Source organism: Larus michahellis, chromosome 1 (assembly GCF_964199755.1).
Source record: "Larus michahellis chromosome 1, bLarMic1.1, whole genome shotgun sequence".
Classification (NCBI taxonomy): Eukaryota; Metazoa; Chordata; class Aves; order Charadriiformes; family Laridae; genus Larus; species Larus michahellis.
The window spans coordinates 86,317,407-86,331,880 of NC_133896.1; the positions used below are offsets into that span (position 1 = coordinate 86,317,407).

At 45.7% G+C, this 14,474-nt stretch overlaps 1 protein-coding gene across 3 annotated transcripts in view; it reads left to right on the top strand.

The window, feature by feature from the left end:
* Positions 1-11,090, top strand: part of LOC141744238 (potassium voltage-gated channel subfamily KQT member 1-like) — a 514,016-nt gene extending 502,926 nt beyond the window's left edge. For all 3 annotated transcript variants that reach the window (XM_074589763.1, XM_074589745.1, XM_074589772.1), the window contains one exon: positions 9,758-11,090. In XM_074589763.1, coding sequence (XP_074445864.1) covers positions 9,758-9,782 — 25 coding nt within the window. In that variant the 3' untranslated portion in view covers positions 9,783-11,090. The remainder of the gene's footprint in view (positions 1-9,757) is intronic.
* The last annotated feature ends 3,384 nt before the right edge of the window (positions 11,091-14,474 follow it).

The following is a 14,474-nucleotide window of genomic DNA, read 5'->3' on the forward strand; positions in this document are numbered from 1 at the left end:
ATCCTTCAAAGGGTGTGAGAGTTTCAATGAATTTGTTACCTAAAGGTTACCCTAGAGACTTGTCCCGTGCAGAGCAGAGAAGAAATAAGGGCAGAAGTTTTCATTCACCCGTTTCAACAGCACATAGTTGTTGTTGCACAACTGTGCAAAGGTACAGTTTTCACTTTCCAGGACCCTTATGAGTTAGCTCCTATCAAGCTTAGTTCATCTCTTTCACTGAAATGGGGCCCATGAAAATTAGTGTCCAGGCCCCTGGAACAACAGAAGGCATGTTGGAGTCTTGATTTCCCGATATCAGCACAAATCTGCGCACAGACCAGACCTTAGTTTTGCTATGGGGTTTGGCTAAAGAGGGCATGACGATTGTTTTGCAGAGCTGAGAATAGAAGCCCGACGATAGCCTCCCAGTGACACCCTCTGATCCCTAGACAATCATCCTTTTGCTTCCTGATTATTATTTTTTTCCTGGCATGACCACCATGCCAGCCTTGCTCTGCTGTGTCCATTTCAGTCCTCAAAGAGTCAACGGTAGGAAAGATGTAGGAGCACCACCATCTGATCTCCTCCTGTCCTCTTCCAACAGGGACGGATCTTCTTTTTTCCATTAACAACTTGCTTCCTACAGCCAACATTTCAGTCCACGTTTTAGGTTACTCTTCTAATTTCTAATGTCTTCTGGTTTGTACCAAGACTCAAACCTACCCAATTTCATGTGATTTCATGTCAGAAAGATAAGAAATGGCAGATTATTTGATCCATGTGATTAACAAATATTGATGAGGCTCATCCAGAAAGTGACTTGTCCTCAATGTAAGAAGGCTGTGCTGGGGAGTAGACTGGAGCTTGGGTTTATGAAGTCCCGGTCTGGTCCTACAAGAACTGCCTGGAACTTTTCTAGTACCTACATGTCTTGCTATCTAGATCGCCATCACCATAATGCCTGTGCTCCTCCCAATAATGACACTCCCTCTCTCCCGCTCGCTTTGCCTTTCTTGCCAACCTATAAGAACAGATGGACTGATAACTTGAAGTAAAGCTTTTTGTGCGTGGGTGTCGATGGAGGGCAGTTGTGTATCAATACTTGTGATACGGCATATAAATGTTACCTGGTCATACATAGTCATCAGCTGCGCTAACTAGATGTTAGCTTAGCTAGATATTGAGTCAGTAGACCTATATTAAGGGAATTCACCCACTGATTTCAGTACCAGTAACTGAAGAAACAAGCCAGCTGCCGCACAGCTCAAAGTGTCCTCCCCGTTACAGGAACTGGTCAAGCCTATCTAGCTATAATGCTGGTGGGCTTAGATTTTGTTCTCACGGAGGAGATTTAATAGAGCTCGAAAAAGTAAAAGCAAAGGCAAAACAACCAGAGCATAGAGGACTTGATACCATCTCTTCAAAGGTTTAGGTGAGGCGCAAATACTGAGTTCATCACACCCATCTAAAATGCTGAGCTTATCTCATCCATCTAGTGAAAGGCTAAGGTCACTTCTTTCTCAGCGCTCCTTTGGCACCATTTAAATACTCGGAGCTGCATTTTCTTTTTCTTGTTTCTCTCTGTCCGGTATTGTTTAGAGATTTAAAAATTAAATTAATCAGCATCTTGGAGCGTATGTTCCACGGCTGCTTTATTGTGAAATTAAGGCGTGACTCACAGTCGCTGCATATCCACCTTTGAGGCTGGACCGGCTTTGTTATTTTTGTGTGTTGTTTCTTTCCACCACGCTGGCTTTGCAGCAGGACTTGTAGCCACACAATATAATGAGCTGAGAAATGGCAGTGCGTCATCCAGGGTGTGGCTGAAGAGGGATGTCGCAAAGAGAGATGGCAAGATTACAGGGAGGATCTGAGCAGGATCTAGGGGAGGGTGAAGAATGAAAAGTCCTGCAACAACAAAAATAACCACCCGTGTATGCAAATCAAGAGAAAGAGAGTTCTGCAAAGTCTGATTTACCTACCAGGGGAAAATCGGGGGAAAAAACCCAAGTGTTTTAAAGCGCTGGCTGCAAAGAGACACACAGGTGCATGTGCATGCCGCGAAAATGAGACGAGCTCCCTCAGCAGTCACAGCATGCCCAACAGCCAAGTGCTGCTCCTCAACGGCGGCCGTGGAAAGTTATCGTTGTGTCCACTCAAAGGGTGGCACCACTCGAATTTCTTCAGCTAGAAACAAGCACTTCTGGGAGCAGCAGAAATTGCGCTGCCTGGTTTCCTGTGGCTCTGTATTTTGTGGTTGATTATCCGAGGCTAATAAGGGGCAAGGGCTGAATAAAGCTTTTCCTGTGGTCAGGGCATCCTGTGTGGATTCTCCGGGGTCTAATAATACAGTTCACCTTCCTCTTCTGCCCTTCCTTCAACGAGGCACTAATTTGGATGTCTGTCTTCTGCCCAAGTGCCAGACTTTCAGAAATCTGTCCAAATTTTTTGTCTGTAAGGGCTCTGTCTCTCTGGCAAACGTATCCGAAGCTGGACAGCTTACTCCAAAGCTGCTGTGGCAACGTACACACAGATACATCATCAGCTAAACCTCATTTACTTAGGAAGCCAGGATTCATTAAAAAAAAAAAAAATAAAAAAAAAATCACACCTTCCCCAAAGCAGTAACACTGCTACCATAATTTGTGTGCTGACCAGGCCTGCTTTAGAAACCCAGGGCTGAACTCTTGAGAGTTGCTTAGCGATTAAGCAAATGGCATCTTACAGCAGAAGGAGCAACCACAGGCACAGGTCTTATTGCAGAGGTTCATCAGTGCAACTGTGGCATAGGAAATATAAAAATATAATGTTCACCAAACGGGTACTGACAGGAAATACCCCAGGAACAAAGTGCAGAGGGATAGACCTTTATGTTTTCATTTAAACAGGAAAGGTAGATGGAAACCAAAACAAATGAAGCTATACTTAAAATAAAGATTACTATGTTCTAGGCCACCAAAGGTTATAACACCTGACCTAAGAATGGGTGGGGATGTTTGGGCTAAAGGAAGGGAGTCCTGGAAAATCGTGGACTTATCTAGATAAGTTTCATGGAAAGAAAATAAACAACCGATATCTGCTAAGGGGTACGTGGAATAAGTCAAACAAGACAGCCTGGTGATTTATGTATTTTTCGGTGTTCATGGATAATTGGTTCTGCCAGAACAACAGGCAGCCATGGAAGTGCACTTTGTGTAGCTTCCACTTGTGTACCTGTTCACCTGACCTTTGAGGTTAGTGGCAAAAGTTCCCGTTGACTGGAGCTGGTCTTTCTGCACTATTTGCACCCTCAGCAGAACAAGGCGAGGAGCTGCACGGCTCAGTGTTGGGGCAGGGAGTCCTGGTAGTCGGCTGCGAGACTTTGACATACCACAGTGAGATGTTTCCCTGTGTACGTGCCACCTGGCAACCTTGCTTTGGGATACAGCATCGTTTTTAGGAATCAGGCCAATTCCAAATCTGTTACAACTCATCCCCAAAACAGTCAGTTAATGGGAGCCTGTTCATCAAAGCCCTCTCGTTGTTGTTGTTGTTGTTGTTTTAGGAGGAGAGACAAGCTGCTAGTTCTCTGCTAATATGAATGCTAAAGTCATTTTATGATAGATGCCAGTTATTGTTCCTCAGAGGCTTAAAAAATGGTGGTGTAGATATATTTCTGTGCATATGCGTGTATGGGTACTTTTAGGAGACTCCAAAAGCTAATCCGAAAGGTGCAGTCTTGCAAACAGTTGACCATTCTGGCTCCAGTCCAGCAAAGCACTTAAATATTTGGTGAACTCAGCAAGACCCTTCCACATGCTTCAAGCTAACACAACCATAAGCAGTTTGTTGGACCAGGCTCGCAGAGGCTGCACTAGAGCTGCACCTTGCACAAGAGAAATCTCCCCACACTACTCGTGGTCTTTTTGTCTGGCCATGAAAAAAAGAAAAAGAAAAAAAAGCCTCAGTGGCTTCAGCATTTCAGCTCAGTGAAATTTCTTTATCGGGGGACAAGCGAGGTGAGAGGGAGGCAGTTTTGCATGCAGTGCTGTAGAGAAAAGATTTCCCTTCCCCGAATCAGCAGTCTCTGGACAGCGATAAATCCACTCCAGGGACATGCTAAAAAATAAAGTGATTCCTAAAATAAACAATTCAGACTTCGAACCTTACGATAAGCAATTAGTATGTTTGAATAATTGGGTGTAACTGTAGGCAGAGAGAAGCTACAAGACCAGATGTGCATATAAAGCTAAACATAGGCTTTTCAGGATCTAATCAAATCAGTCCACCATCTGGTATGAAAAGAAAAATCGTGTGACAGACCTGGTCAGCATGAGAAAATGGCACGAATTTCTGGATAACGAGCTTAAGCTAAATCAATATGTTCCGCGAGTCAGAAATGGAAGCATCCATAAAATGGATTGCACTGGTTCAACTAAATCAGATCTGTTTTTACTAAATTAATACCATTTTCTCCTATGAACTAGACCTTAGGTGACCTATCACAGCTCACAAGCTGGGAATATTCGGAAAAAAGTACATGCAGCTCATAGCAGACATGTACATAGCTCACGGCAGACAAAGGATCACATACACTCTGCTCTCCATACAAAGTAAATCCTACCCGTCGGATGACTCTTTTCCAAGCAGTTGGTGTTAGAGCCCCCAGACCAAGCGTTTCTAAGTCAGAGCTGCAGCGACCGGATCCTGCTTCATGTTGGCTACCTTGGGAGCCAGGAGCTGCGGCAAAGGCTGGAAACAGAGGAAATGGTAGGGTCTTGGGGGGCATATCTAGGTGGTGGAAAGCCTGTGAGCCCAGAGGTGGGCCACTGCTAGAGAAGGGGTGTGGGCTATAGTGGGCTGAGCTGAGGGCCATGGTGGTTTGGAAACCCTGGTGTGGGATGTTGCGCTTGCATGCAGTGGGGCAGCTGGCCATGGCAGCTCTGGCCCCAGATGTGGTTCACTTTGCAGTGGCAGCTGGAAAATATCATATAATACCTTGCAGACACCCTTGGAATGCCATCGCTTGTCTCTTGTGGCCCCCTGTGCTTTGCTGGCTCTTGGTTGTTCATGCTTAGGTTTGCAGCTTGTTGGAGGAGAAGGGCTGCGTGTTGGGGAGAGGAAGCCTATGTGTCTTGTGGGGCTTCCAGAAACAAAGCACCCACGGTACAGCGGCTGTGATAGCAGGAGATGGGGCTCAACAAGGCGGTGGCTCTTCCAGTCCTCCACCCCTGCCATGATACCTTGGGCTGTCCTGTGGGCACAGCTTCATAGTTTTGCCCACTTGAGTGAGGCAAACAGGAAGCTAAAGTGAATCCAACTTAACCAAAACCAGAACTTGCTGTTGCTCCATGACGTTTTGATTGGTAACACAAATTGGGCTGTCTTCTCTCCCTCCCCCATTTCGTGCCGCATCCCCAGCACCAGCAGCCGAGACGTGTTGCAGACAACTGCACGAAGGCTGTACAGCTCAGCCATTTTGATCAGTTCGTGTAGGATTGCTGCAGGCAGGGGGAGAGCAGAGCCTTCGGGAGGTGACAGCAACTTTATTTGATTTATGGGGCTTAGCTTTTGATACAAAGCTCCACCTACTTAGCATCGTATGAGCGTGTTTGTGGGTTTACAGATTTACTTCAGTGCTCCAGCAGACCATCTTCCCCTTCTGCTACTCCTCTGGAAATAGTTCAAGTCGGTCTGTTGTGCACATAATTGATATCGGCTTTCCCAGCCTCCAGAAATCATATTAAAAAGATAGGCACAACCTGGAGGGAGGGTTTTTTCTGGCTTGATGTGAGAGGGTTTGGGGGAGACCATGTGGCTACTCCAACTGAGTTTTCCACACATGCATTTTGTTTATGGTGTGTGTGTGCAAAACATGTCAGAATAAAAGCTCTCAGGGGAGTTAGGAATCTGTCCGGCGTGTGGCAAATCCCCAGCACGATCCAGCCTTCCTTCTCCATGCTGCCGCCATTCCTAGCGTCCCCTTCTCCACAAGGCATTTCTGCAGCAGAAGCCCACCAGGGTAGAATGGGGTATTTAGATAAAGGGTCAAGACACCAGCTTGCACAAACAGAGCCTCAAAAGCAACCTCAAATCGCACGTAGGTATTGAAAGCCAGCCTGGTTGGTACTCAAGGTGAAGGGCAGGGACACCCCGCGTCGCACAGGTTGACTGACCCAGTTCTCCCTTCAGGGCTTGCTGTGACTCACTGGAGCTGGTTGGGAGGCATTTCCTTTGTCTGCCAGTCCTGCATGTCACCATGCAGTCCAGCCCCTTTTCACGGGGGGGATGTTAAAATGGATATACATTTCAACACTCCTTCAGCACACCTCATAGCCCCAATAACACGAGTGTAATATTTTAAACTGCTTTTGCAAGTCTCCTTTCTACGGAGCAGTTGAAAGCATATAAAAGCATTTTAACAATTTTATAGGTCGTCTCCGGAGAGCTTTTGTGATGTGGGAGAACAGGAGTTTTGTTGCCATTTGCCTGTGGACAGCTGCCAAACTCACCTGTCTCCACCGAGCCTGCGAGGGGCATATCACATCTCTCTGGAAACTCTGCGGCCAGCCCCGGATGGCTTCTCACTTTACTCAGCCGAAAAACACGTTGCACGATTTAACCCTTTGCCCGGGCGCTTGCCTGGGTGTGTTACTCAAAACTGGCAACTCGTCCCGTTTGGGCTTAAGGAAAGCAATAGCTGCTAGGTGGTTTTGGAGAAACCCAAACCCAGGACTTTCTTGTGAAAAGCCTTCACCCTGTGAAAAGTCATCCTACTGATTTCAGTCAAGCCTTGAAGTGTCCACAGCTCTCCTTTTGTCACTCCTTAATCACAGTTAACCAGCCTCCAAATTTGACCCCTTTTTAATAGGCTCCGATTCGACAGGGTACTTAAGAATTTGTCTTTCTGACTAAAGTTTTACCAGCCTAGTTGCGTGTTCAAAGTAAGGCATATTTTAAAGCATCTGAAGCCAGAAAGCGGTGGCTTGATCCTGTGTATAAAATACAAAGCTAAGGATTAGAAGAGATCTGCCACTGACCACATCTTCTTACAGGTCACTTAATTTTGCAGGATCCTGCTTCTAATTTCAAAAATGACCATTAAAACCCTCCCATGTATGTGGTTGACATGGGAGAACTGAGCAGCTTTGTTAATGTTCAGGAAATATTTGCAGATCCTTGTGTGGAAGGTGTGACAGAAGCGCAGTGTAATCTGCTCCCTTACAGATGAATTTCTCCTTTTCCCTCCCTACAAATGAATATTTACCTTCCCCACCCTCCTCCTCTCCTGGAAAGAAAAGTGCATAAAATTATCCCCCATCACATTCTTTCACTGAGTTGGCAAAATACAGAGAAATACAGCAAGTTTAAATGATACGGAATATGCAGGCATAGGTTATCTAAGATCAAATGTGCAGATCAAAATCAACAAAGGCTCACAAAAGAAAGCACCAAAAGATCTTTCATCTGCCTGATCCCATTTCCCTGCCTACACCGCTTTTTAGCCTACTGTAATGTATTAGTTCTGCTTTAGTTTCTGCTCTGCACAACATTTCTGCTTAAGAAAGATTCTGTTGAGTCATTACCAGCATCAGCGAAACAGGCTTTTCAAGAATGGAGGAGAAAATAAAGGCTGTGGTTTTTTTAAATTAATTCCATGCTGCTTAACCCTTAAACCACTAGTGTCTTCCAGACTTCCAACCAATTCAATGCTGAGCGGAATATCTAGCTGTTGCGCCCAAGATGGGAGCACCATCAGTGCTCCTCTTGGTGACCACAGTAGAGAGAGAGACCTGCCACGGCAGCATCGACCACCCTGTCCTAGCAGCTCATGAGCTACGGGAAAAGGCAGAGATGCTACTGGCGGCGTGGGGTCAGGCTGGCCGGGAGGTGGCTGCACCTCTGCCGACCACAGCCTCTGCCGGGGTCCCTTCCCCTCAACCAAAGAGCATCAATATCTACCCGTGTTGCTGTTCGACAGCGACTCACGCCAAGGCCAGGCTTGGCACCAACCGCCCCACAGCCGGGGGGGAATTGCAGTGAGAAACCCCCATCCTCCCATGCCCACACACCTTGGCCTGCCCACCCTGGCCACGGCTCAGGCAGTGCCAGCCATGTGCCCGAAAGCACCCAGGCGAAAATCGTACTGAAGGGCCGTACTATCTAACCCATACCCTAAATACTCCCTCCTTGCTGCTTGAAAACACTGCTTCAGATAACTCGCACCCACACCAAAGAAGAGGCAGGGAGAGGGACTTTTCTACTAGGAGGCAGTAGTCATGAAAATAGAAATGAGGGAAAGACGAGCACGTCTCTCCCTTTATGAAGTGGGAGAGATCCTCCGCTCCTCCTTCCCCCAGCAGGTTATATAGGAGAGAAGAGTGGTTGCCAAAATGATATAACTTGAATAAGCTCCTGGTACCTTGAGGTTCGAGGGGCCCCCAGAGGAGCAGACACTTGGAGTGAGAAAAGGCAGAGGAGGGGAAAGCGGATAAGGTGATTTCCTTTGCCTTGGTTTTTAAAGCAATCTCAGCCTGCTAAACTTTCAGGCCATGCTGCCAATGGCTATTTCCAAGGTTATCTTTGCACAGAGAAAGGCTGGAATCCTTCTCTCTCTTTTATTCTCTCTGTCTCCCTTTTTAATGAAAGCTCAGTTTAGATCTGATATCACTTTAAAAGGTTTGCTATCGAAGTTTATTAGACCCACTGGGACAGATCACAGTTTTCAGAGGATCAGAGTTTCACAGCAGATAACATCCAATGTTCTTCAAAATGCTCATTTTTCTTGGGCTCATCTGTTACACAAAGCTGCACTGTATTCAAGCATCCCTAGAAGCAATCCCAGTTGCTTACAGGATGCTGGCCAGCGTTTTGCCTTTAGAGCAAACTAGAGCGGTCAACAGTCCCCAGCCTGTCCCGCTGGCTGATACTACGTGAAGGCAAGCCCTACCAGCACAGTGGGATAATGCCTGCCTGGGGCTCCTAGATAAAGGCCAGGATTTCAAAAAGCAGAAGAAAGTATGAAAGCAGCCTCCCTTTAAAAATCCAGATTTGCCTTTCCCTGCTTAAAAATAATAGCAGAGACTCCTCTGCCTAGGGACTACGCCTGAGAAATTTCAGCTGGAAAGCAAAGACGTGAGAGGAGGGATTAGCATGTCAATCTTCCTATAGAACAGTTGTTCTTTTTTTTTTAATGAAGTCATTGGTATTATTATGTGGTTTTTAGTAGGCTATCCTCCTAACAATGCATGGGAATAAACACCGTATCTGGTAGGATCTCTGACTGTAACATGTATCACAGAGGCATCTATTTACAGTGCGAAGGGAGGGGAGCTGTTTCGTTTCCCAAGACAGTAATGGAAAGCATGATGTCCTACCACTAAGGGTGGTGAGGCACTGGGAGAGGTAGTGGGAAAAAACACTCACTGTAAACCGAAGAGTGAAAGAGAGTTTCAGGGCAGATATTTGCAGGATGCATCATCACCAAGAGAAGTTGGCAACCCTGGGAAAAGGCTGAGAGACAAAATGGCTGGCTCAAGCGGTCAAGTGCTCGGGCCACCAATGTCCTCCTGTCCTGCTGCCACTTCATATGGTTTTTCACCCTTCCCTGTGACTTCATCATGTCGTTCAACCTTTCTAGAGCAACAGACTAGATAAAACTTGGAGGAACTGGTGGTTCTCAGATGCCGGCGCTCCCTGCCAGGCTTTATCCTCCCAGGGCTTTTGGCCAGTGAGTGCCTCTTCACCAGAAGCATGTGCAACCATTTGACAGCTCGTCTGCTTTCTGATTCCTTAACAGGTCATGCAGATGGACCAGAAGCTAGATGACATCCTGAACACGCTCCAGGCTCAGTTCGGGGATCAGCCACAGGCAGAGATGTCAGGGCCAGCCGCCCCACCTGTCAGACAGCTACAGACAACCTCGGATTCCCCCCCAGCCAACCGGAAAATTTGAAAGCCAGAGGACAGCCACACGCCGCCCTCTCGTTCTTTTACGCCCGGTTATTTTTAAGTCTTGGTGTCTCAGGATTCGGCTGTGTTATGGGTGAAGTGACATATTCTGCTGTAGTAGATTAAATTTAAAAAAAAAAGAGAAGAAGCAGCAAGAAGCCGGTCACGACCCTTAGGAGAGCACATAAGTTTTGCACCTGTTTCATTAGCCATCGTTAGCTATCCTCTGCCAGCCTGTGGCGGTCCCGTGCAGCTCGCCCCATTTGCCTGCACAGGCACAGGGCATGCTGGGGAGGTAAGCATCCGAGCGAGGGTAAGGATGACCCGTTCGTGGGCGCGGAAGGGGGAAAAGACTGCTTTTTTGGCATTTAATCACTAAGTTTAATGCTCACAGCATGCCCAAAAGGGGGAAAAGAGCCAGCATTTGAACATGAAACAAATGGAAATCAGTGAACAGGAAAATTAAACAGCATGTTTTGACTTCTACCAAGCAGTGAGGATCACAAGAAGGGCAGATTTATATGCTAGTGCGAATGACAAAGTAAAGACAACAGGCTACTGATTAAAAATATGGAAGTGCACACAGGCTGCTTGACATATGAAAGACTGAAGCAAAGGCTTCAGCTAATTAAAGCGAAGGGTTGCAAATGAGATGAGATGCATGTTGGAACAGACAGGCAAGAGAGATAGTATCTGCGTAGGCTTACTGCACAAGAACACTGTAATAGCTATCAGCTACACTGATGACTGTTATGCAAAACGTTCTCAAGTTTTTACCTTCATTCAGCAGTGGTTGTTGACTCCAGTTGCCTTAATTTTAACATAAGAAACCTGTATGGTAATTGGCTGCGAAACATCCGTAAAGCTCTGTTCAAGTCACTGAGTAACAGGGTGCTGCAGGAGGGCTGCAGCTGCGATTGAGAACCGCAGCGTTTCTTAAAGAAAACAAAAATGCACACACTGTTGATGAAAGTTAATCGCCGTTTAAACAAACTGACTGCTGTATATAATTTTAAATGCTAGGTTTGGTTTTTTTTTTTGCCTTGTAATCTGATTGTAAACCGAGTGCATGTCCTGGCTGCTGTACTGTCACTGTGAAATGGATCTTACCTGGCACTCCACAAAAGGGACGATACAACACTGTTGCTAAATATGTAAATAATAAAGCAAGCTAAAAAGGGTGCAGTCTTATTTAGTCAAGTCTTTGTAATATATTTGCATAACCAACCATTTGAATGAGCTGAAGTCTGCAGTGCAGAGACCTGATTCCTGGGAAATCCTAAATATATTCTATTCCCACTCATATCCATGGAAGCAAAGCCTGCGCTGCATTTAAAAGCAACCTGAAAGACTGGTCCCTTAATAAGCATTTATTTGGACCAATGACTGGTCCATTTCAATGTAATCAAATTATCTTCTAACTATTACCTGTCCCTTTAAAACTTTTTCCCAGGTTTGTGTCTGGGAATTCAAGCTTGGAAAGAGCACAATGAGACTGATTCCAATCTTTAGATTGCAGGCGCGTCTTAGAGGGAATATTAATGATGTGTGAGAGGCAATAAAAAAAAAAAAAAGCAATGTGGTTTTAATTAAATCAGCTGACAAGCCGCCGTTCCATCTTGTCTGATTACTACAGAGTTACTGAACATGACCAAATACAGCATGTAACATGGGAAAATGGTAAATAATCACTGTCAGAGCATTGAGTTGCTCCTGGCTTTCAGTCAGGGTCGTGAGCTTCTGCAACGGTCCTTCGTATAACCTCATTGACCGGCCACTCAGCATTAAATGGGCAACTGGACACCAACGGTAGGTACTGTTTTATCAGCCACAGGTAAAAAAATCTCCCTGGAGATCCCTTTTTCCCAGAGGTTCAGCAGAGGAGCAGTGCAGCTTTCAGCAGAAGGGCTCAGGGACTTCTATGGCCAATCCAAGGTGAAATTTCCTTCTGGTACACTGCAGGTATTTGTGTGAGGGGCATATGTGGTCACTGTTTTGTGGACTGAGGAATGCAGCGGTATTTTACTTACTAATGAGTCTCAATAGAAGTGTTAAGGCACTATATATACAGTAACACCTACTACTCTGAAGTGCCCGGAAAACACACTAAACGCCCTTCCCCGGAAAATTCAGTTAAACATAATATAAGTGGTGTCAGCTACAGAGAGTGTCAGAAGGGATGAGTGAGTGGGAGGAAAGGATAAAGAGGCCCAAGTGGTCACTTCAGAAAAAAACAATGTGTGCAAGCGGGTGTGCATGTGTGGGCGTATGTGTCCTTTTTTTTGTTTTAACCACAGGCCAAAATTTCTCCAGCAAGTCTTCAGTGAGGCCACAGCCTGAGAGCCTTTAATGGTCTTAAAATCTGGCCAGCCACCCGCTTTATGGCTGGCCGCTGAGAACACTGCAGTGTGGCATAACGTGTTCAGACAGCACTATCAACACAGGACTGCGACCATCACTGTTGCCACAATGTAAGGTTGTAGCGTGGCCTGAACAAATTGCAGTGAGGAAGGAAGAAAACTGGTGGGAGACACGCATTTTCACACCATATGATGAGATTACTGGTAAAAACATAAAAACAACATAGCTTAGCCTTACAAATCTCCACACCCACAACTAAAACAAGAGTTGCCATCTAGCAAAATCTTTCTGATTGCCCAGGGCTAAAAGTATCCAGGAGTAGCAATGATGCGACCATCATCAATACCACCTGACCTTCTTCTGAGCAGAGATGGTTTTACACAGTTGAACAGACTGCATATTAATACATTTGCATGTCATGAGCATTTTGAGTGCCCCTTTACCAAGATGTGCTCTTAGCAAACATTCATCAGAAAGCTACGATTTCCCAAGGCAAGAACTGACTTACAGTCAATGTGGTTTCGTCAGGCCTTACCTGCCACTAAGCAGGCCTAACAGCATCAGATCAGGGTCATCGTGTATGTAGCAACAATGAAACGGAAAGAGCAGGGAAGAAGCATAGGGATGAGCTTCAGGAAACCCCAAAACCCTGAGGAGTCCTCTTGCAGTCACAAGTCCTATGAAGTCATGAGATGATCTAGTCCATCAAGGAACAGTATCAGAAGACCATCAGGTGCACTATGGCAGTTTTTGCTAACTGCAATATGGATTTGTTGGGTGAAACAGCACCAAAAATACCTTCAGGAAGAGTTCTTCTAAGGGAAACTTGTCATAATTCTTGCATGTGATTGGAAAGAAATTAAATTTTTCATAAAGTTTATACGGTCCTGCAGTTTACTTCCTTGATCCAACTGCCTGACTTGCCTGATCTTACTGGCTGGAGTCCTCTAGGGAATAAACATGCAGCATAGCTGCAGAGGAAAGTTTGACCCCTACGCGTGCCATTATTTAAGTAGTTATGTGAAATTCTGGTTGGAAGATTATTAGTAGAGGTCTTGTCCAAAACTCTAACTTCTCTAAGGTTCCTGAAAAGGAAGAGAGCAAAGGTGGATTTACATTAAGGATTCTGCCTGTGCATTATCTTTCTGAAAATTGTATTGTAGAACCATAGAATGGTTTGGGTTGGAAAGGACTTTTAAGGATCATCTATTCCAACATCTCTGCCGTGGGCACAGACCTCTTTCACTAGATCGGGTTGCTCAAAGCCCTGTCCAACCTGACCTTGAACACTTCCAATGATGGGGCATCCACAACCTCCTTATATACAATGTAAACCTACCTTCTTTCAGTTAAAAACCATTGTCCCTTGTCCTGCCACTACAGGCCCTGGTAAAAAGTCTGTCCCCATCTTTCTTATAAGCCCCCTTTATAAGTTGAAAGGCCACAATAAGGTTCTCCCTGGAGCCCTCTCATCTCCAGGCTGAATACCGCCAACTCTTTCAGACTTTCTTCATAGGAGAGGTGTTCCAGCTCTCTGATCATGTTTGTGACGCTCCTCTGGATGTGCTCTAGTCCACATCTTTCTTGTACTTGGGGCCCCAGGGCTGGACACAGTATTCCAGTTGGGGCCTCATGAGAGCAGAGTAGAGGCGGAGAATCACCTCCCTCAACCTGCTGGCCACACTTCTTTTTATGCTACCTAGGATAAATTGACTTTCTGGGCTGCTAGCACATATTGCTGACTCATGTCCAATTTTACATCCACCAGTATGCCCAAATCCTTCTCCACAGGGCTGCTCTCAATCAATTCATCACCCAGTCTGTACTGATGTTGGGGATTGCCTCAACCCAGGTGCAGGAACTTGCACTTGGCCTTGTTGAACTTTATGAGGTTCACACAGGCCCACTCCACAAGCCTGTCAAGGTGCCACTGGATGGCATCCCTTCCCTCAAGTGTATCAGCTGCATCACTCAGTCTGGTGTCAATCGCAAACTTGCTAAGGGTGCACTCAATCTATGTCATTAATGAAGATGTAAAATAGTATTGGTCCCAGTACAGATCCTTGAGGGACATCACTCATCACTAGTTTCCATTTCGACATTGAGCTGTTAACCATAACTCTTTGGATGCAACCATCCTGCCAATTCCTTATCCATCTAATATTCCATCCATATCACTCCAATTTAAAGGTAAGAATGTTATG